The sequence below is a fragment of the Thermobia domestica genome, chromosome 3, assembly GCF_964235325.1.
Source record: "Thermobia domestica chromosome 3, izTheDome1.hap1.1, whole genome shotgun sequence".
NCBI classification, from domain to species: domain Eukaryota; kingdom Metazoa; phylum Arthropoda; class Insecta; order Zygentoma; family Lepismatidae; genus Thermobia; species Thermobia domestica.
The window spans coordinates 115,959,912-115,982,144 of NC_137456.1; the positions used below are offsets into that span (position 1 = coordinate 115,959,912).

General features: G+C 31.8%; 1 protein-coding gene across 4 annotated transcripts in view; it reads right to left on the reverse strand.

The window, feature by feature from the left end:
* Window positions 1–22,233, reverse strand: part of LOC145680674 (uncharacterized) — a 573,261-nt gene that overhangs the window by 285,445 nt on the left and 265,583 nt on the right. The window contains exon 4 of one of the 4 annotated variants that reach the window (XM_081751518.1): window positions 15,915–16,619. The exons of the other annotated variants lie outside the window; for them this stretch is intronic. Coding sequence (XP_081607644.1) covers window positions 16,292–16,619 — 328 coding nt within the window. The 3' untranslated portion in view covers window positions 15,915–16,291. Of the gene's footprint in view, window positions 1–15,914; window positions 16,620–22,233 lie in introns of those variants that run through there. 4 annotated transcript variants of the gene reach the window in all.

The window sequence follows — 22,233 nt, forward strand, 5'->3', positions numbered from 1 at the left end:
TTTGACACTTTTTACGCCTCAGAAGCAAAAATCAACAAATATGCCGGGGCTTCAGCTTCTCTAATTATCCTATTGAAACTTTTTATGGTGCGTTCTGTAGGACAAAGAGGAAGCTTTCAGGTAGTGGTACGTTTGTTTCAATGTAGCCAGCAAGATAGTAATAATAGAGGGGAAAGGGAAATTTTCCGAATTTCTCACTTAAAATCCGGAATTAATTGTTTTGGCTGGAAACACTGCCATCAGACAGACGAAAATTATCTGAAAATAAACCTTAGTACTCCAAGAATATATCCTACAAGTATCATGGCGATATCTAACAAAGTAAGCACGAAATTTTAAAAAAATATCTCATTCTACTTCAGAAATTCACCATTTTCTTACCATTTCCAGAACATGGTTTATTATAAACCTCAACTGTACTTCTTCTAAGTATTCTAGTGAAACTTTTTATGGTGCGCTGTGTAGGCTAAGGACGAAGCTTTTAGACACTGGTATGTTTGTTCGAGTGTAGCTAGCAAGAGGGAAATAATAGAAACAAAAAAGAGAATTTTTCCAAAATTTGCCCCTAAAATCTGGAATTAAAATTTTCTGTGGCTTGCAACACTGCTATCAGACACACAAACTATCTTAAAATAAGCTTTGGTATCCCCCTAATATATCCTACAAGTATTATGACGATATCTAATAAAGTAAGCATGTCAATAAAAAATATCTCATTCTACCTTAGAAAAAATCACAGTTATCTTTCCAATTAGAGAACAAGGTCTACTGGAAACTTCAACTGTACTTCCCCTAATTATCCTATTGAAACTTTCTAGTGCGTTGTGTAGGGAAAAGACGAGACTTCCAGATACTGGTACGTTTGTTCCGATGTAGCCAACAAGAAGGAAATAATAAGAGACAAAACAGATAATTTTCCCAAAATTTCCCCCTAAAATCTGGAATTAAAATTTTCTGTAGCTGGCAACACTGCTACCAGACAGACACAAACTATCTTAAATTAAACATTGGTACACCAGTAACATATCATACAAGAATTATGGCGATATTTAAGGAACAAAGCTTCTAATTACCAAAAATATATTACGGTAAACATAAAAGGTAAAAACTAGAAAAATCAAGGTTTTGAACCTAAATACGAATTTTTCGTGCGCACCCTTATTACCCCATTGTAACGATCTGTACTTGCGTTTGTTAAGTAAGGACAAATGTTCGATTGGCGTAAGTTGACTTGCACTCGGACGTATAGGTACGGATTTATAAATAAAAATCTCGAATTTTTTGCCCATATTTAGGGAAGTTTTAATTTCCCTAATTGGCAACACTATGCGCAGGTCCGTCCAATTGATGTCAACAGTTAGGTATCCATCCGAGGTATCTATCTGGTAAGTCTTAAGGAGGTCTTTCTACAACGAAGGAAGCTACCGGGAAAAAAGGAGTAAAGGAAATTCGAAATTAGAAAATTCTCGAATTTTTGACGGGTGAAATTTGAGAAGGAAATTCGACACCAGAAGAAAAAGAAATTAATATGATAAACTATGGTCCAACCATATTTGGCAAGAATAATATCCCGATATCTTAATTAGTGTCCTCACAGGAGCGGATTAAAAAAGTGACACACCCGTGTGTGCCACTTTGGCCACCTAGTGTACACTTGATTACATTTTTTTGACTACTAACCCGTGTTGTTGTTGTAGTTATAGTCTCGACTAATAATAATATCGTTGTTGTAAACAATAACGTTATAAGGAAAATTTTCTCTCCTTTTTACATCTTAGTTCCAACACTGTTCGTGAGAAATGCAGGGTGTTTCAAAATGAATATCGGGGATTTAAGTCTTCGTAGTACTTATTACATTTTACGTACAATTATAAGCAATGCATCAAGTAAAGGAGCACCTCAAACAGTTTTTGCTACAAGTGTCCGATGTGAGATTCATTCGTCATATGGTACACATCTAGTCGATAGATGAGAAAGGCCCATAAACCTTCCGCCATATGGCACAAAACACATTCAATTTAGGGGAGTCTCGTTTCAACTGTACCAATTCCTGAGGATTTGCTGACGGCCAGATGCAAACATTATGAGTGTTCACATTAGTTATTAGGTGAAATGTCGATTTATCACTGGAGACGACACGATCCAGAAAATCTTCATTGTTATGCAGCAATATTTCACTTGCGAAATTGGCACGTAAACCGTAGTCTGTAGGATTTAGACTTGTAGCAACTGCAAACGATAAGGACGTAGTTGCAAGCGTCTCCTTAATATTCTTCACACAGACGGTTGCACTGTACAAATTCAGTCTTTATTAAAACACAAAAAGCTTTCTGCTCTCTAGTCTCCATCTTTGCTACTTGCTTTTTCTAATGGCAGACAGAAGAAACAATGCATGTACATGCGTGCGTACAAAACTGTTTGAGTACATTTTACGTAACTGTTTGACTTAATTGTAATAGATACTACAAACTTTCAAAACCCTAATATTAATTTTGAAACACCCTGCTTACTTCAAATTCAGTCATCCTATATTCATGTATTGTATATACATATACAAGAAGTGCCATTATTATCAACTACTAACTTTTATCATCTATAACACGGCCGGCTCTAGACAATTTGTCGCCCCGTGGAATGGTAGAATTTGCCGCCTCCCCCCTTCTCCAGAAAGAACAAATCTTAAAAGTCATGATTTAAGTATGCTACTCCAGAATGAACAACGAAGGGGAGCGTAAGCGTAGTCGCACTCAGAAAGGTTTAAATACTAAAAATGCAATCCCGTTGTGTCTGTTTTTTTAAAATATTAATCTATTATGTTAGTGAAAGATAAAGTAAACACACCTGCAGAAGGAAGATGGTAATCCTTTTTATAAAATTCAATATCGAGCTTCAATCTCAATGTATCGGTTTGCAATTCCAATGCAACTAGTTCTTTTATCTTTATTTCTTGATTTTTTTTCTACATCTGTTAACATTATTTAAAAAAGTTGTTTCTATCTTCAATGATAAGGAACTTGTTTCTGACAAAAACAAGACTAGTTGTCATATCAAAACTGTGATAACTTACTAAATGGAACAGATATTCGCTACTATTCGAGAATTGAATTCTTGCATTTGAAAACAATCAAGCAATTTGTGCTCGGATTGATTCGACCATTTGCTTTAGCATTGTCCATGTAACCTTAAACTAATGCAACCAAAACATAATTTATGAATGTAGTATTCAAATAGATCAGCTTAGTAAATGTAACTACCATCATCATGAAGTCTGTTTCCAACAAGAAATAATTAATTTAAATAATATACTTATAACTAGAGACCGGATGTTAGGCAAAACGCCTATTCTTTAATGCTAAAGATATGATAAAAAATAACGTTTTAAAGTTTATATCGGGGATTATAGTTTCGCTTTAAGCCAACTTTATTTTGCCTATTTCGCCCCTCACTGCCTAAATAATTGCTTTAGAGCCTAATGTTGCGTATTCTATGCATTTTCTTTGAAATAAGATTTAATTGAGAAGTATATATAATTTATATACTGTAAATAACACAAGCACATGGTACATTACAATCTCTCTCTCTCTCTCTCCCTATATATATATATATATATATATATATATATATATATATATATATATAATATGAAATACATATGAAGCTTCGTTCTTTACATATAGAATGAAAGAAGACATATATTCTTTGAACACTATTTATGAGTAATCTATTTTTTTAAATTGTATTGAGTATTTATCTTCATTATTTCGAGTTACATTTTAGTGCCTATTTTACTGCTATTTTTTAAAATTTTAAGTGCCTATTTTTCAAGTTTTTAATGCCTAAACATCCGGTCTCTACTTATAACAGATTTTGCTGGATCCTCCAAACTTGCCGCTTCATGCAAATGCACGTGTTACAGGTATGGTAGAGCCGGCTCTGCATATCTTATATATCTAGTCGAGGAATTATTTATATATGATATTTAGTAAAATACTATTAGGCAAATTAGTATTAGTTTTTACCTTTACGCAAGTTATTTGAATTTTATACTGTTTGTGACATTATTTTCGTACATATTAAAGGCCTGCTTTCACGAATAAACAAAATTTCATTTCTATTTTTATTTCTTAGTTGATATTGATGAAAACTGCTGAAACCCGAATTGATAATAGGTATGGTATTTATGTAAATTGTAAAATATTTGTAGCGTATTAGTATCTAGCGTTTAATTTATGTTGCATTTTACGGTGATTACACCTACATAAAAATATTTCATACTTTAATAGACGTAAGATGCATTACAAATGACTATTTGAAAAAAAACAACCGAAATTTAGAAAAAAACGAGAGGCAGTTTTTTTTCTAAAAAAAAACGTACATTTCTGAAAAAATACGAACGGTTTTTTTTCTATTTACAACACTACTTTTTATCCATCTATTTTTCGTTTCTTCTAGGTGAAATATTTTTCTTTAAAACAAAAACGCTGAAACGCGTCTTTATTTTAAACGAAACTTTAAATATGAAATTTTATGTTTCTAGTCTTAAGGAATTTACAGCATTAGTCCAATATCGTCTCTGAAAAAAACATCGGATTTCCAGTTCCTCGATTTGCTGTCTGACGCGTCAAGCTAGCTACAGAAACAAGTATCAATAACAGTATAGATCGTCTTATTTCTGGAAATACCCTCTACAACCTATTTGTGAGAACATTCATCTCTAGGAATGATGTAGTGAATGAGAGAACATGTAAGACATATTGGTTCAATTAAACAACTAAAGCAATGCGAATGAAAGCAATTCCTTTACATTACAAAGAAGAGAGAGGAATGGGTGTCCTAGAGATGGACTGCCAATATAATAATGTTTCTCATATTTTAGTTCACTTATTTGAACATCTCTAACCTCTTCGTTACAGGATTATGAGATAAAAGGAACCAGTAGGAAAATCTTTAATCAAGATTTAAACTAGAGAAAATTTCTTTGTTTTTCAACCAGAATTTGAACAAAAGAGACACCCATTTTTCTTATGAAGTCAACGCTCTAGCGCTAAGCTAAATACAATTATATGTATTCCGACAACTCAAGAATTGGTCTTCCTGCACCGTTAACGCTAGCTTGTCTGATTTCAGGTATTTACCATGACCAGTTCGCAGAAATGGTTTCTCATGACTTCCTTTACGGTAATGAAAAAGCTCTGGGCTTTCTTATTGATTGAATACCGCTTATTGGCAACAGTTATAGCCATAAATGTCAAAATCAAATAGCGGTTTATTTTGTTTTAAGATAGTCGTTATACTTTAATCTATTTTAGCTGTATCGCACCTTTGGGTCCATCATAATCTGAAGTGGTAATTTCTTCATTTCTTAAATATTTTCTCTTTTACTAATATATATCTATTTTATACCATTTAAATATTTCATTAATACTTATTTTCTTAATTCGTAGCTATATAATTATTATATATATATATTCATTATATTCTTATATTCTTTACATTCTTCTTATTTTTCCATTAATCAAATATTTATATTTTATCTTTCTAGGTTTATGGTTTCCACTTCAACATATACGGATTTCTGATAGAAGATACGACTGAAAGCTGTTCCTAGCAGATCTCGACATTTATAACAGTTTCTACTCTGTAAATGAACTGTTTATTAATGTTTCTCATAAGAATATATAAAATTATTCTGTATTATTTACTATATAATCCCAATAAAAATTTCATAGTAGTAATAGAATTTCTGTACCCAAAATTTAGAATAATTTAGTTTAAATTTATACTGTTAACTATATCATTTTACATATGGTGATAGATTATGAGGGAGAGAGGAGTCTCCCCCGAACCTATTTTATTTAGCAATCCATTTTATTTTATTATTATTTCACCACAAAACAACTAATTAATCTCCTAAGAATTGTTACCTTTAGCTTAAAAACGTTTATATCCACAAGAGAAGTATTTGTATTCTTTTTAAATTATTTTATACTTTTCATTCACTTCTCCTTCGACGGCTTTGATTTATGATATAGGCTTGTGTATAGCCCACTTCCCCCAGTTCTTTGTCACCGGAACTGGAAGAGTCACAGGTCGGAACAGGCACTATATACCATTTCACTGTGATTTTTGTCGAATTCACAATGAATTGGTATACAGTGCCTGTTCCGAGCTGTGACTATTCCAGTTCCCGTAACACGTGAACTGCAAAGAGAATGTTAGTTTTAATATACCTACATATACAGTATAATAATACCTATGAGCTAAACTTATTGAAAAGTGCAATGAGTACATATTTAAGATCACTTTAGCAAATTTTTGCAAATGTTATGAAAACTAGTTAACTACTTCTAATATGATCAAAGGAAGCATTACCTAACCTTAAACTTACTTTAAGCTAATAGCTATTGCTGTATCTAAAATCAACAAATCAAGTTTTACATGACTTTCTTATTTAACTCAAACAATATTTAACTCAAATGCTAATACTTTCATTAATTTATTCTATGAAGAAATGAAACAAAAATTATGCACGAAAACGTTTTTCATAAAGTACGCCAAGTGAACTTTGTGGTGGACAAACACCGTGCTCGTGGGTTTTCTCGGGGTTCTCCCGTTTCCTCCCACTTTCTTCATTCCACCATTTCACTCATCTCTCATTATCACCGTCTCCTTTAGCCTAACCGGCATAACCGTGGGACGTAAAACTTAAAGATTTCATTTCATTTCATTTTTTTTCATAAAGTAAACTCAAACATCACATATTCATTAAATAAGCTACCGTACACGGAACTTTATCTGACAAAAAATCTTCCAGTAATTAATCATTCCCAGAATAAATCTCTCCGGCATGTTCTAGGAAAAGCATAAACTGATCACTAATTCCCATATGTTTGCAAAATTTTCTCCTCTACAAATAACAGCTGAAATGCAACATGAGATTGTCGCTTTTATAAGTAGAGAGAAGACTTCTTTTCAGCTGAAACCATAAATTCTCTATATTTTGTGTGTACGCTCCTGTGCTAGGATCTACAAAGTTCATTCAATGGTTAACTGTGAGATGTTGCCAATCTTCTTTACTGTATCCCTTCCAGCAATCGGTAATAACTGTCGATTTTTTGTTTACATGTATTGATATAATATCGACAAGGTTAATCGCATTTCGGTTATTATTGGGACATATACACAGAAAAATTTCATCTGTTTCTCGACAGATTCCACCTACAATCAAGGTTTGCAATTTCATTCTGTCGACGTTGTATTTTCTACGACCAAACAAACATTCATCGATCTCAACAGTGTACCCTTCTCTATCAATTACTTCAGACGAGTGTCGCACAATAATTTCCAAGCATACTTCTCTACAAAATGTGAGCCAGTCATTAACAGTATTGTGCGATAATTTATCTACAAACAAACATTATTGAATAATATTATCGTATCTATGAATTTGTGCTATATAGCAATATGTATGTAATAACACCTACCTTATTTCAAGATTTAGATGTACTCCAAAAAAAGAATTTCTTCTAATAGGTACCATTTTCTTATAATATGAACACGAACGATCATAACAAATGAAATGTAATGTAATTCTTCCACTCTTCTTGTGAGCTTTTAAACTTAATTCGTTTTGACAGCTTTTACATACCTTTTCAAATTTAAGTAATCCAGTTGATGCACAAAATCTATATGTTGTGCATTCATCTTGAAGAATTTGCGTCGATAACGTAAAAAAATTAAAATTTTGATTTGTTTTAAATCAAAAGGCTTCTTTAACTCTACAATATCTATTTTGTTTATTTAAAATATGACAATCGATAAATAAAATAACACGAAAAAATAAATGACTGTCACATTTCCTAACTAGAAATGTATTATCGCATTCATAAATCATTATAGCAATTGGTTTATTTCGAATTAAAAATAAAAAAAACAATTGAATAATGATTTTTTTCTTTATAAGATGCGATTCTGATTTATTATGAACTAATGTGAATCGTTAAATCACTATGATTCGTTAAAAATCACTGAGGGCAGCGGGCTATACTCAATCCACGATATATATCTTGTTTGTTTTATTTTTTCGAATCGAAAAGTTACTACATATTTTAGATTTATATCTCACGGTGCGGATCAATATCTATATTGCTAATTTCTATTTATCTTGTATACTGCGCTATGGTGCAGATTGACAGTAGCGGCGCATTACAAAGGTATATTCAAAGTGTATCATTTCTTTCAAATGGCTGTGTGGCGAGAGCGGCAGGGTTCCTAGCTTGAGGTTAGACTGGGTTCGAATCCAGCTACGTGTAATACGTATTTTAATTTATATTAATATATATATGTTTAACGACTATGAATTGTTTAGTTCGAAATAATAATTTTTGAGATGGAAAACGTTTTGCAATATTCAACTAACGTTACAGCATATAATTTTATATTGAAATATATAATTACATATTAATTTAACTAAATATATAAATACGGTGCAATAATTATATATTCAATCTTGTGATGTACATTTTTGAGACAAGTCACACATTTAATAAAACACATACAAATAAAAGTGTTTTACTCAACAAAAAGAAGGTATTAACTCACGTGAAAATAGTATCAAAATACATTCATTTTCCATTTTTTAAACTTTTTTTATTTTAGTTTGTCTTATCTTTATTTATTAAATTAAATTAAAGTAAAAACACATAAATTTTTTCAACTGTAATCTCCGACATTCTGCAACGTGATTATAAACGCATGGTATGATTCATACCTACTTACGATACAAGAGAATGAAATATGATTCCCAACGGACATACTAAAAACATCGCGTGTTTGTATAAAATCCCAATTTATATATTACACTAATTGTAGAAATAATTTGTCTTACATGTATTTATGATAATTATCATTGTAATTGTGAGAACGTACGTTACTCCAGTGTATTTTAATTTACAAAAGTACTACCAAATATACAGACATGTACAAATTACACTGTTCAACATAGATATTTTAACAGAGACATAAACAACCATTTCGGATAATTTTAGTGAGTTCAACACGAAAATGACAATGAAAATACAAGAGTAGTTTTTGGTTAGAAGTTTTACAAGAAAAAAAGGAGAAAATCCTAAAATAATGGAAAATTAATGCACGTTCGCGATATTCGTGACAGAACTTTCAAAACATACTGGGAATTCCATCACTGAAATCGCAAAATTGCCAAACTTCGTTGTACGAGTGTAGGTTTTGAAAATGCATTTAAGAGTCTCTTAAGTTTATAGACTCTTAAAGTTTATTCACTTACAACTAAGTAGGTATGATAGGTTAATGTTCTTTCCAGGAAGTTTGGCATAAAACAAATAGACCACAAAGTAAATACTAAGTAATTCATGGCAATCATACATATTAAGAAAAATTAATTATTTACGCTATTTTAGTAAATCAATTTTATTAAAGTAGTACCAGCAAATCACACATTTGCACATACAATTTAATTTCCAAATACATTCATAACTGAATCGCTTGTTGTTTTGTTTCGTATAACCTTAAAAAGAATGTCACTATTTTAGAGACATTTAGTTTCTGAAATTTAAATCCACTCGCTGATTCACTCATCCCCAAAAATATTTACAACAACAACTTTGAAATTGTGAGTAAATATTGGGCTTACACTGTAGGCTGTAGATAAGGCGGAACTTCGCAAAATATAACTCCTAAATGAAGAAAAGAGACTTGGAAGTTTTTGTTTAGCCAATTTTCAGATCACTGGAAAAATAAGCAATCCGACATTCGTTTATCTTTGTACAAGCATTGTTTAAACGATGTAAAGCTGATAAACTGTATCAGTTAAGTATAAAATATGTGGGTACAATTTTTTCTCACTATATATTTCCAGAGATTATATTTCTGAAATTAAGAGTAGGATAAACGTAAACAATGTACAGCAACTTTGACCTTAACTTACAGCAATATGTAAAGAAGTTTATGATTTCAGAACTTCCATTTTGAATTTATTGGCAAAAATATGAGATCGAAAATTGAAGTATAGTATTCTACTGTTACCAAATGATATTCTATGCCATTTTTGAAATCTTGTGTTTTAATTCTGAAATCTTGTTTGCCATTTCTGAAATCTTGTGGTGTTTTAATTCTGAAATTTTAGAAATCTGCCACTTCTGAAATCTTGTTATTTTAATCATTCATTCATTCATATATACATACATACATACATTGCACAAGTGCGTAAATTTGAGCAGCGGAAAATATATTAAAGAATTTAACATGTGAAGCTTCCGTTTCCATCATCTGCAACTTCCATTATTAAAGACTAACAAAACAATCGTTCTTCGCACGCGGAGAATACATTTCATTTTGAGCATAAAGGACACCAAAACTATCATCAATGAACTGGGATCCCAAAAACCATGAATTCAATACTAATATCGGTCATTTTCAATTACTTTTACATTTCACCCTCCCACTTTAGGAGTACTCATGGGGGCTGAATTTAGATTTAAACGGCATGGAAAATGTAACTGTTCATCTTAGCGACCCCGAAAACTATGAATTCGACACTAATATCGATAATTTTCAATGTATATCCCCCTTTCTTCCTCCAAGTTGCACCTTTAAAGTGAAATGAAAAACATTCCGGGATCGAACCTATCTATGTTGAAAATTTTATTGAGATCGGTCTGATGGTTCAAGAGTTGTTAAGTTACAAATATAGTCACTTTCATTCTGATACATATAAATAATTTGTCGCACTTGAAAACAGGTATTTGTTTACATATTAAATTTTGTACATAAAGTTTATATATAAGTCTATATTAGAATATTAAATAATAGTAATTATATGATTTAGTGTATGAGTATTAGTGAAATTTGTCTACTACTGTGAAATTTAAGAAGTGATTTCGTTAAAATTAACAAAATCTCACCAGACAAAAGAGAATATTAAGAACTCAGTTTCATTCGAGAGCCCTATTTGTTGCAACGGAAACGCTTCATGACGGTAGATGTATATTCAAATGTTAAACTTCTGTAATTAATGCACAACCACGAATAAACGACTACAAAGCACATGAAGAAAATGAGTGCAGACTATTAATTTTCAAGAATAATTACAACAGTTTTATTTTCGAATGCTTTTTTTTTTAAATATTCGCAATATTAAAATTTCTCAAGTTAATTTTTCACGTAATCGAAGAAGAAACGGTTCCATTACTAGTAAAATTAACCTAATAAAGATTTTTGTTATTTTTCCAATTTTTCCGGAAAGAAACCGAAAGAAACGGTTTTTTACCAACAGGTTCAAAATTTCTGGAAATTTCAAAACACTAGTATGAACGCTGTATTCTTAAATTATTGAAAATGGAACAAAAGGTAACATTGGTTGTAGATAAAATTTCTTACAATACAAACACAGAATTTAAAGCACCATTTCTGTACTACGTGAGAAGAAAAGCAGGTTCACTTTTAAATAAACACATTGTAAATTCAATATTACCAAGTGAAGTGCAGCATCTAATGGATAGGTTTCATTTCCGTATAGATAAACTTTCAGTTACTTGCGCCACAAGGCTAGAGGTTCAACAGTTACTGTAAAATCTGTTAGCTTGCCTCATTTTTGCAGAACCTGCATTATGAAATGAATTACATATACGTAAGTTAACCACCTGCTTATTTTGGAACTTGGCTGCTATGAAACAACGTTATTGGTGTGCTGTTGATGTTAAATTAACCTCTGTATATTGGACGCCTACTTGAATTTCATTCCTTAAAAATATCTTTCGGGGCATTTGCTACTGCTGTTTGACATTGTCAATAAACCCAAGGGAGAAAGGGGAAAGCTTGTCTATTGAAAGTAACTTTTTCAAAAATATGGGAGACTATACTGTTTATTGATATTATGTCTATTTTTGGCGAATACATTGTATGGATACATTGAATCTATTAGAGTTATCCATTTCTATTCTATATTGCTAGCCAATTGACAAATTAAATCAATAGATAAGTATTTGATATTCTTTAGTTTCGTCATGTCTTTGAATATTTTTCCTTCTGGGAAACTTGTAAAACGTTTAGGTAAACTAGTAATCAGATTCATGTTACAAAATATTAAAATGTAAGAAAATAAGATAACAGGACGGATCTTTTTAATTCCTTTGCTGGTACTAGCGCTTGCATAACACAGTTGCTTATGGTGTTTCACTGATTAGAGAGGTTGAAATGTCTCATTACTTTCTTCACCATAACGACGATTCAATATCTCCACGACGTCTGCAGCTCGTCGTGACGAACAGTCCTCGTCACATGATGGTTGGAAACTTTGGCCCGATGTCAATAATTCATTATTATGTGTCCTCACGCAATCCGAAGGTTGTAACCCGTAGGACAAACGCGAGGCGACACAGACAACTATACCTAGGTCGCCACCAGAACAATATTCTGGAAAGTTAATTAATTGAGCTATGGATAACGCGCTCCAAGTTCTTGACACAGACGTTGTTAACCCCGTGCCGAATAACAAATAAATACGGTAACATTTACAGAGTTTTAGACAAATTGACACAAAGCGAATGAATATTATACACAATATCATATAGTTACAGAATGAGAGAAAACAGCTCAAAGATTAAATGCACAATAACACAGATCAAGATATTTCTGATTTAAATTCGAAAATTATTATTCACAACCAAATGTTAAGTATTAAGTACATTGATGTTCACCATAACTCCGGTATACAGATGATGTTCCAGGTCTTCATGTATACATAGGTAAGTACCCTTCTTCATAGGTAGTTTTCCACTAGGTTAGGTTGGATGTTATGTTAGGTAGGTAAAAACGCCATATAATTAGCTTCAATGGATTTACCTTTATGAGCCTTGGACAAGTAGATTGTGAACACCTCCATTTAATGCATAATTTTAATATTATAGCTCATCTCCATGTATTATAATTCCATTTATCATTTACTTTATTAATTACTTGTTACGTTGCTATTGGGATCATTCTTACTTAATACAACATTATCTCATTTTAATAGCTTATTTTACACAATTACGTTTATTTATACTTATTTCTTCCTTCCTTCATAGATTAATATGGAAATGTGTCCACAAACTACGGACCGCAGCAAAAAAACATTGATATGAAAGCTTGGCGTAGTGTACGTTTAAACTAGAATGATACCAGAGTTAGGCTTAAAAGAAATCTTATTCACTTCTACTGGAATTTTGATTATTTTACGTATTTAGACTATTATCATAAATACTGTTAAAAATATGACATCGAATTAAGGAAGACAGACAAGGACCCGGTTGGGTCCGGTATTAATTAGAACTTCATAGTGATATTAACAATCATACCATTTCAAACTAATTCTTGATCTCCTGTTTATTACATTTTTTTTTTATCTTCTTCTTGCAGTCAAATGAGTTGGCATGAAAATTGAGACAATTTTTCCCAAATGTTATGTACATTGCTGACAATACATTAATAACAAAGAAAATGGAAAATAGATAAATAAAAACAGAAATGATAAACAAAACAAGCAATTGGAAATCAAAATGATAGACAATAAACTGAAGACTAAACGACGAACATTAAACAAACAAATAATATAAAACTTGTAAAGTTGTTCACACACTTGTTACGACACGCATACAAGCGGTGCATAACAAGGTAAGACACTATGGATGTTTAGAGTATTGTCTAGAACAGAAGATTTTATCTCTGTTGTCACAGATATGAGAGAGAAGAATAAAGAATGTGCTACAGAGTTTTGTAAATAATTAGCATGTTGCAATTATAACATTTAAAATATATTGTGAATAAAAAAAACTTACCGTATGTATTACATAGGATATTGTTATATTGTGGAAGTAATTTTAAATATATTTTATTTATAAAATACAAATATATAGATAATAATTAGTTCTTTATTAGAAGCGCATATATTACGATATATAATAGTTTTTGATTCAAAATACATTTGTTTTCTATAAGTTAGCCACTTTTCAACAGACCCAGTGGTGGCCAACCTAAACAGGTTTCATTGTGTTAAGAGAAACCGGACGCTACAGTACTCGCCAAGGAATACTACAAATTGTACATGTTCTCTTATTGACACATGTCATCTAAGATCTGTACAAAAGATAACCAAGACGTACAAGAGATACTGAGATGCATGCGCCGCATTACATACCACACACAAACTGATAATGAATAAAACCCTACTTTTTCTGCAAATGATACAGGTTGTATATATTATATTACATAGAACATCTTAACATACCTACTTCTGTTTGCAGATATAAATTTCTTATGGTTTATATTAGACCCGCAGCCAGAATACTGAGAAACGGAGCTGAGATCATTTTTGGGGTCGCTAACTTGAGTTCACCTTATATTCATACATACCTAGAGGGGGCGCGGTGGCTCAGTGGTAGAGCGTTCACCTCCGGTGCTTGGGGTCCCAGGTTCGATCCCAGCTCGTGCCGTGTGGACTTCGTGGTGGACAAACATTGTGCTCGTGGGTGTTCTCGGCGTTTTCCCACTTTCTTCATTCCACCATTTCATTCATTTCTCATAATCACCGTCCCCTTTAGCCTAACCGGCATAACCGTGGGACGTAAAACTTAAAGATTTCATTTCATTTTTCATACATACCTAGAAACAACTGAAAGTTCCACGACGCTGAACGTGATCTCGGTTCCTTTCCCCTTAGCCACCATAGCTACAGGGTTGGTTTACATGCATGTTCACTTTTACTTTTTCATTTGCATCTCACTTTTCCATTCTCAACTCTACCATATGTAAATATGTTTCTTTGTCGCTAAAGATATCCATACCCAGCATACCCAGAACATTTTTGTTTACAATGCTCAAGATCTCAAGTGGTGATGCTGTTCATATCTGTTTCCAAGACGCTATTGTTCCAGTCAGTCTTGTAAATGTGTGGTTATTATCTTTCATTGTTGCCTTTATTCAACAATGAAAGATAATTCTATATTTTACCGTGTTCTATCAGACATCAAATGAAGTAAGCATGATCATGTACTATTTAATGTAGAATTCACGTTCTATTGCACTGACGTTTCCACCCATAATCCGTTCATTTTATAGTTGTCGTTGGATTAAGGTCAATAAAATAATGAAGTGGCAAATTATTTTGTTATGAAATGACTTTTGCTGCGCGAAATGCTAAAGTCTATTTTGCCAGGTGACATGTTTCTATATTTATTGTTTCAATATAATGCAATTCCCTATAAAAAGAACTCTTGGAATCGCGAAGAGTTTAAGTTTAGGATTCTGGAAGCCCGTTTATGTTATATTAAAAACTTACATCAAAAAGTTACAGCAAAAAATTTCAACATAACAACGACATATCATTTGTGAAATATTTATTAAAATTAGTATATGAGCCATAATAATATGTAAGTTCTCAATCTATATTCGAGAGTATTAAGTTCTAAGTAAATAGCACAATCTGAAGATAGAATGAGGTTAATTCTATGTAACTGACTGAATCTCATGTACATTGACAACTATGCAACTTAACTACGTAGAAAATAGACTGAACTTTATACTAATATTAGGGATTAACGTGATACACAGAATGAAGAAATGAGAAGTTTTCATTTTGTAATTTAGGATACTACATTATATTCGAATAAGAACTACAACTACACTCATTGTTTATTTGAATGTTCTACATCCAATATTTGACTGACCATATAGTTAAGGGAGCTCTATGAACTAGTTACAAAATAACTTGATTAGACTATTAAGGACATGAATTTATTAATTAAAAAACAGTTTAGATGAGTTCTACTGTTTATTATGATAACATTAGGTCAACCCATATAAATTTTTTCCTCATAAAGTCGAAATGGAGATATTTATATAGCTAAAACGGAGGATAATATAATTTATGTACAAAATAAACCAAAATAGATCTATCAAACCAATTAATAGTATGAAGTTTAAGTGTACAGAATGATTTAGCGTATGACAAATTGTTATATACGTAGTTAAATATGTACTTAAATAAATTTAAAATATGAAATTCAGAATCTATATAAACAAAATACCTCGTATATTTGTTTATACACACACAACTCTCCTTCCTGAAATATGGAATAAAATCAAATAATAGCATTGTCACATGAGAGTTCAGTTAATGAGTTCGAAGGTAGAATTAAAACTTTACGTGGGCGAAGGTAACAGAATCTATATATTAACTACGATTTACAAAATATTTTCATCTTTTGTGCACTTCTATTTATTTCTCCATTAGTATGGAATGAATAACACTATGTTCTTTGAACTGTTCTTCAGTGGTGAAACTTCTACTACATATTTTGCAGTAGAACGGTTTGTCTGGATTGTGCACTTGTAAATGATTATTCAAGTTGCTTTTGACACTGAATCCTCTTGAACATATTGGACAAACATATGGTTTTTCTCCTGTGTGGACACGTTCATGTCTTTTTAATTCATATCCTGAGAAAAAAGATTTGGAGCACCAATGACAATGATATTTCTTTAGCAGTTCCCGATTACTCGTTTTAGCCTGCTTGGAAGCGATTCTTGGCGTGGTAATCGACGAGCTGAAACAGAAACAATAATTCATATTTTATCATTTACATACTTTCACGATTGGTTGGTGAAATTACATCGACTGCATTGTAACATTTTTATCCGTTCACAAAGTTAAATACTTTGAATATAATTACAAACAGAACAAGAATTCTATTAATATTGAAATAGTTTTGAATAAACAGTTTTAGAGGATTAGGATTGTGATGTAAAAAGAACAAATTATGAAGTGTATATTATACGTATAAAAAAAATAACAATGTAGGTCTTCACAAAAAATATATAGCAAGATAGCGAACTAAAATATTTTGGACTCTTTAAATTTTCAATCTCAGCATGTTAGAAATGATTTGACAAGTAATAAATGAAATGCAACAATCATTACAATCATGTTACTGATAACATGACTATGTTATTATTCTTATTTTTATTATCTACACCCATATAATATTATCTTGTTTTCTATTTATGCACTGGTTGACGGAATATATTTTATAAACAAGTCTTCTTTTTTTTCTTTCTTTTTTATCTTAAATGGAGATGAGAATAACTACGGATGACAGTTGTACTCCATTTTTCAAAAGTAAACCTTCAATTTTCATCACATATCTTAATTCTTTGCATTCCGTATACTTAGAGATTTAATATTGTCTGAATTCTGTAGCTTTATATATTAAGTATTCTTAGACTTTACCAAATTGATTTATTGTTTCAATTTTTCTATATTCCCTCCTACAGTCAACTAAGCAACTTTCAAGAGATATTATTCTCTTATCCGCAGGTATAAGAACGTGATTTAAAAGAACGTAATTAGAGGATTAGAGAAACACAAGAGATAAAAATTGAAATCGTATAACTTACGTAATAATATTTCGTATTGAATAGCATACAAGACAACAACACGTGTATGATTTCCAGTAAATATACATTAAACTGTTACGGTTCGTGAAAAGTGTTTTGGAAACAAAGATGGACTGCTTCATTCAAGGATGTTATAAAATAGAGGATCTACCTATATGTATCTTCATCCTATTAAATTAATGAAGCCAAAAAACAACCGAGCATCGGCAAGTCTGATTGGCTACTCTCGTTTTCGGCATCGTCTGATTAGCTACTTTCATTTCCGCCATGATTGTTGGCTCAAAACATTGCGATCTAATTGGGTGGAGTGGGCAGAGTAGGGGTGGCGAAACTGTGACGTATGGCGGAAAGATTTTGTTGTAAGGGCAGATCCTGGCTTCATTAGAGCCTAACGTGCCTTTAGAGCACCGAGGATATGAGACAGTTTGAAAAGAAAGAAAAAATCAACTTGAGAAACATTCATCATACCATCGATCATACTTATACAGCGTAGGGTTTAGGAAGAATTGTTATAATTTACAAGTTGCGACTGATTTCCCTGACAGTAAATAACAAACATGCAAAATATACAATATAATATCCAATAGAATATATGTATATATTTAAAGCACAGCTGCTGTGAAAAAAGATAAGAAAAATCCAAGATAAGATCATCAGGTGTAACAGGCGGAACATAAGGTTGAATATACTGCAGTGAACACGATGTTTCATGAATTTATTAATTTATTTATTTTCATGCTTCCTGGAGTATTTCCAGAGACGCGACACAACGAGGATGTATTGGTCAAAGTTAATGCTCTGCAAATTTAATGGCAAAGAATCAAAACCGATGTCTAAATTGGTCCAAAACCATGAAACCTGAATATCCACTTTCACCCTTAAAGCAAACGTCAATCACCATCTTAAGTCCACAGCGAAAGTTTACCAATATCTTGCTTGTTTGCTTGTAATACAATTCTTCATGACACGTGGAGAGACAATATATTTTCTGACCAATAACCTTATACATATATATAATGGGTGGACCATATTGAAGGGACATATTTATATTTTGAATACTGCGAACAACAACAGTCATGCATGTGTTTCACATGGCTTAACAGGAAGTGTAAGGATGAGAGTTACTAAAACACGCTTCTTTTATCGTGATGTGAACCGCGTTAAAATTTCGTACGTCATAGAGGCGTTCTTCAGTAATGGAAGCTCCATCATCACAGCACAACGATGTTTCAAACATTTTAAGAAACAGGAAGTACCACCCTGAAAGGCTCTGTGCTATTCACAACTTTCGTGAGACCGTAAACGGGAACAAAAACGCTTCCTTGGGAGACCACAATCATCGCGGAGTGCAATAAACATTGAACGTATGTCCAAGGCCGTGGACCAAAGTCCAAAAAGTCAACTTAGCAATTGTGTCGTCAAGTGCATACTTCACGTACCAGTGTACGGCGAATCCTTAACTTGTTACACCACAAAGCTCACTATCATCAGTGAACTGAAAGGCAGCATCTGAAGGGAGATAACAGCCACCCCTGCGCAAAACTATGCAGAATATGAACGTTAGGGGCAAAGAATGTTCTCGTCAAGGTAGTGTCATCTAAGGGATCTAATCTTCAAACACTGAACACAGTGCAAAACTCCTGTCCTTTGGCAATGTGTTTACGTAGTTGCTAATAAATGTTATGCTTAACATGGTCCACAAATGCGTTTTAAATGTGTTCCATCAATATGGCCCACCCTATACATTATTATTACTTCCTTTTTCGTTTTTGTCTGAAGATAATATATGGACAATCAAAAGAAGCAAAAGTTAATTTTGTTATTATCGACATATAAATTGACTCTCACAATTTTAATTAACTTTAAGTCTAAGCCAATGCTATAGCTGATGTTAAATACACCAAATACAGTTGAAACACTATACGAATAAATTAGAATGAAGATCCATTTGCTTCATTACAAATATTGTCCCAGCCGGTAATTGTTTCTCTAATAATAATAATAATAATAATAATAATAATAATAATAATAATAATAATAATAATAATAATAATAATAATAATAATAATAATAATAATAATAATAGTGATAAATAATTTAATTAACTTTTAATTTGTTAGTTAGAAAGCTCAACTAAACCAAAATTCAAAATTAACAACTGTACACTTCGTAGAAAACAATATTCCAAAGAAATAATTATAAGTACAAACATTGTAAATCTAGTTAATCTTCGAGAAAAATTTGAATAATTGAAAATACTGGTAGTTTCTTCTCAGTACCTGCTACTTTGCAATCATTTGTGTGAGTATGTGAATGAATTATACCCATTTTATGCACTTTTCGTTTGCATCTGCGTTAAAATAGTTTCATGTTTCTGTATATTTCCCAAACTTGAACCTGCACGCTTCTTTCGTTTTCACGCTAATCCGCTTCAAATTTACCTCTAGAAAGGTACACTAGTGGCTGTAAATTGTCATTTGTGTAAATAAAGACATTTAAACATTATTATTATTATTATTATTATTATTATTATTATTATTATTATTATTATTATTATTATTATTATTATTATTATTATTATTATTATTATTATTATTATGAAGTGTAAGTATTTATACACCTTTTCTTGTAGCTAGTTGCATTTATGTGGTTTCGTGGTTCTGTATATCCTCCAAAATTGAACTTTGCAGATTTCTTTTTATTACTTCACTTCAAATTCGCCTCTGAGTAGCGGAGAGGAGAGGAAAATAACTATGCTGTCTACATAACACTTCAGAACTAAAGTTTCTGCTATACATTATACAATAGGAGGTATATGCGGTGTGTGGATGCGTCGATGCCTTATTAAGCTACTTTGGAAGGTAAATTGTTTTGAGCAGATGTGACATGTAAAGGGCTTTTCTCCTGTGTGTTTTCGTATGTGTCTTCTCAAGTCCTTGGGAAATGGATACGATTTGGAACACCATGAACACTGATGTCCTTCGCTTGAGCGAGTACGTTTAGTTGGAAGACTGCAAAGGAAACAAACAATACGATTTAATCGTTATATAATAGTAATCATTATACTCATTATACTCTTTTAGTATATATATATATATATATTATTTAAATGTAGATTATTTCCAAATTGTACTGTTAACGCAATGATTACAGGTTTAACACATTATGATTACTTGTCAACTTTCGCAAATAACTTGTACGAACAAGTCAACATATTTCGGGAAAACATATATTTTTCACAAAAAGTAAATAAATATATATAGGATTACAGAAAAGGAGTATATATATTGTCCAACAACTAAATAATGAGATCCAATATATGAAACAAAAGACAAACAAAAGACCAGGATATTACCTTTTGTTATTTAAAAGTGCAATCCTTCTGCCTCTGGAACCATCTAACGAAGACTATAACAATCTCTGAAAGTCTATTTGTAATATAATCCGAAGATTCGATATTACAAGCCGTTGGGTGTCTTTAAGGTGGTCAAAGAGGCACTCTTTAAACGGGAACTTTACCTACTTAATTTATTGTTTCATTTTTTCAACACTAATTCCTTCAAACAACTAATCAACCATCAAAAGTATTGTTATCTTATCCATAAGTACAAGACTGTGATTTGAAAGAACATAATAAGAATCTGAAAGAAACAGAAGCAAGAATAAAATGGAATTATACAACTTACATAACAGCATTCCATATTGGACAGAATAACAGACAATACAACGCGAGTGATTTCCAGTGGATATGCATTGGGATCAAAGAAGAACATTCAGAAAAGAAAGATTGGTTGGCTGATTAAAAGTTTAACATCCCTTCACAGCACCGAGGCTATATAAGTGGGTTTGAAAAGAAAGAAAAGTACATTACTTTTGAAAAATATTTATTATAACCACTGATCACACTTACATAAAATAGGCTTTAAGGAAAACTGGTAAGTTCACTGACACTTGTAATTTACAAGTTACATTGACATCACTTCAGTAAATTACTAACTATTAGAATAGAAAACAAAATACAGAAGATTCAAGATTAGATCATCAGGAGATATAGAGGGAACTTAGGATCGAATAAATAGCAATAAACATGGTGTTTCATGTACCTTTAAAAGTTTATTTATTTATTTATTTATTTTTTATTTATTTATTTATTTATTTTGCTGCTGCCTATTGAATGTTCATAGAGATGCAAAACAACCAAGGATGGATTGGTGCAACTTATTGTTTGGCAATTTTTATGGTAGAAAGTCAGAATTGATGTCTATAGTTGTCCAAGACGATGAAACGTGAATATACACAATAGGGGCGGTTTAGGATTTTAATTTTGGGTACGCTGTTCCCTCCCTTATGGATACATATACACATTTTTTTGATTACTGACAGTAGGAAATTACTTTTATAGTAGCGGTTGATGCTATTTGTTAAATAATTATGTACCATTAATATAAATAGTGGAAAATAAAGTGTCATTAAATACCTTGAATCCATGTGCAAACGATAATGGTGAGAGTTCCTGACTGCGAAAGTCTGACGTTCACGGAGTGTAAGGAAGAAGATAGTTGCTTTCTTTTAACCTGAAGATATGATCTGATGAAAGTAATTTGTGACGAAACACAACGTACTGTGACTGCAGTTTGGTACAAGACAGTTTTATCAAAATTTTCGAAAATCGTGCAAATGGTACTCAAAGATAGATCTTTGTGAACTCCTGCTTCACTACAACAACTCCGCTAGCTCACACATGGCTATTCGCGTGGTTGACTC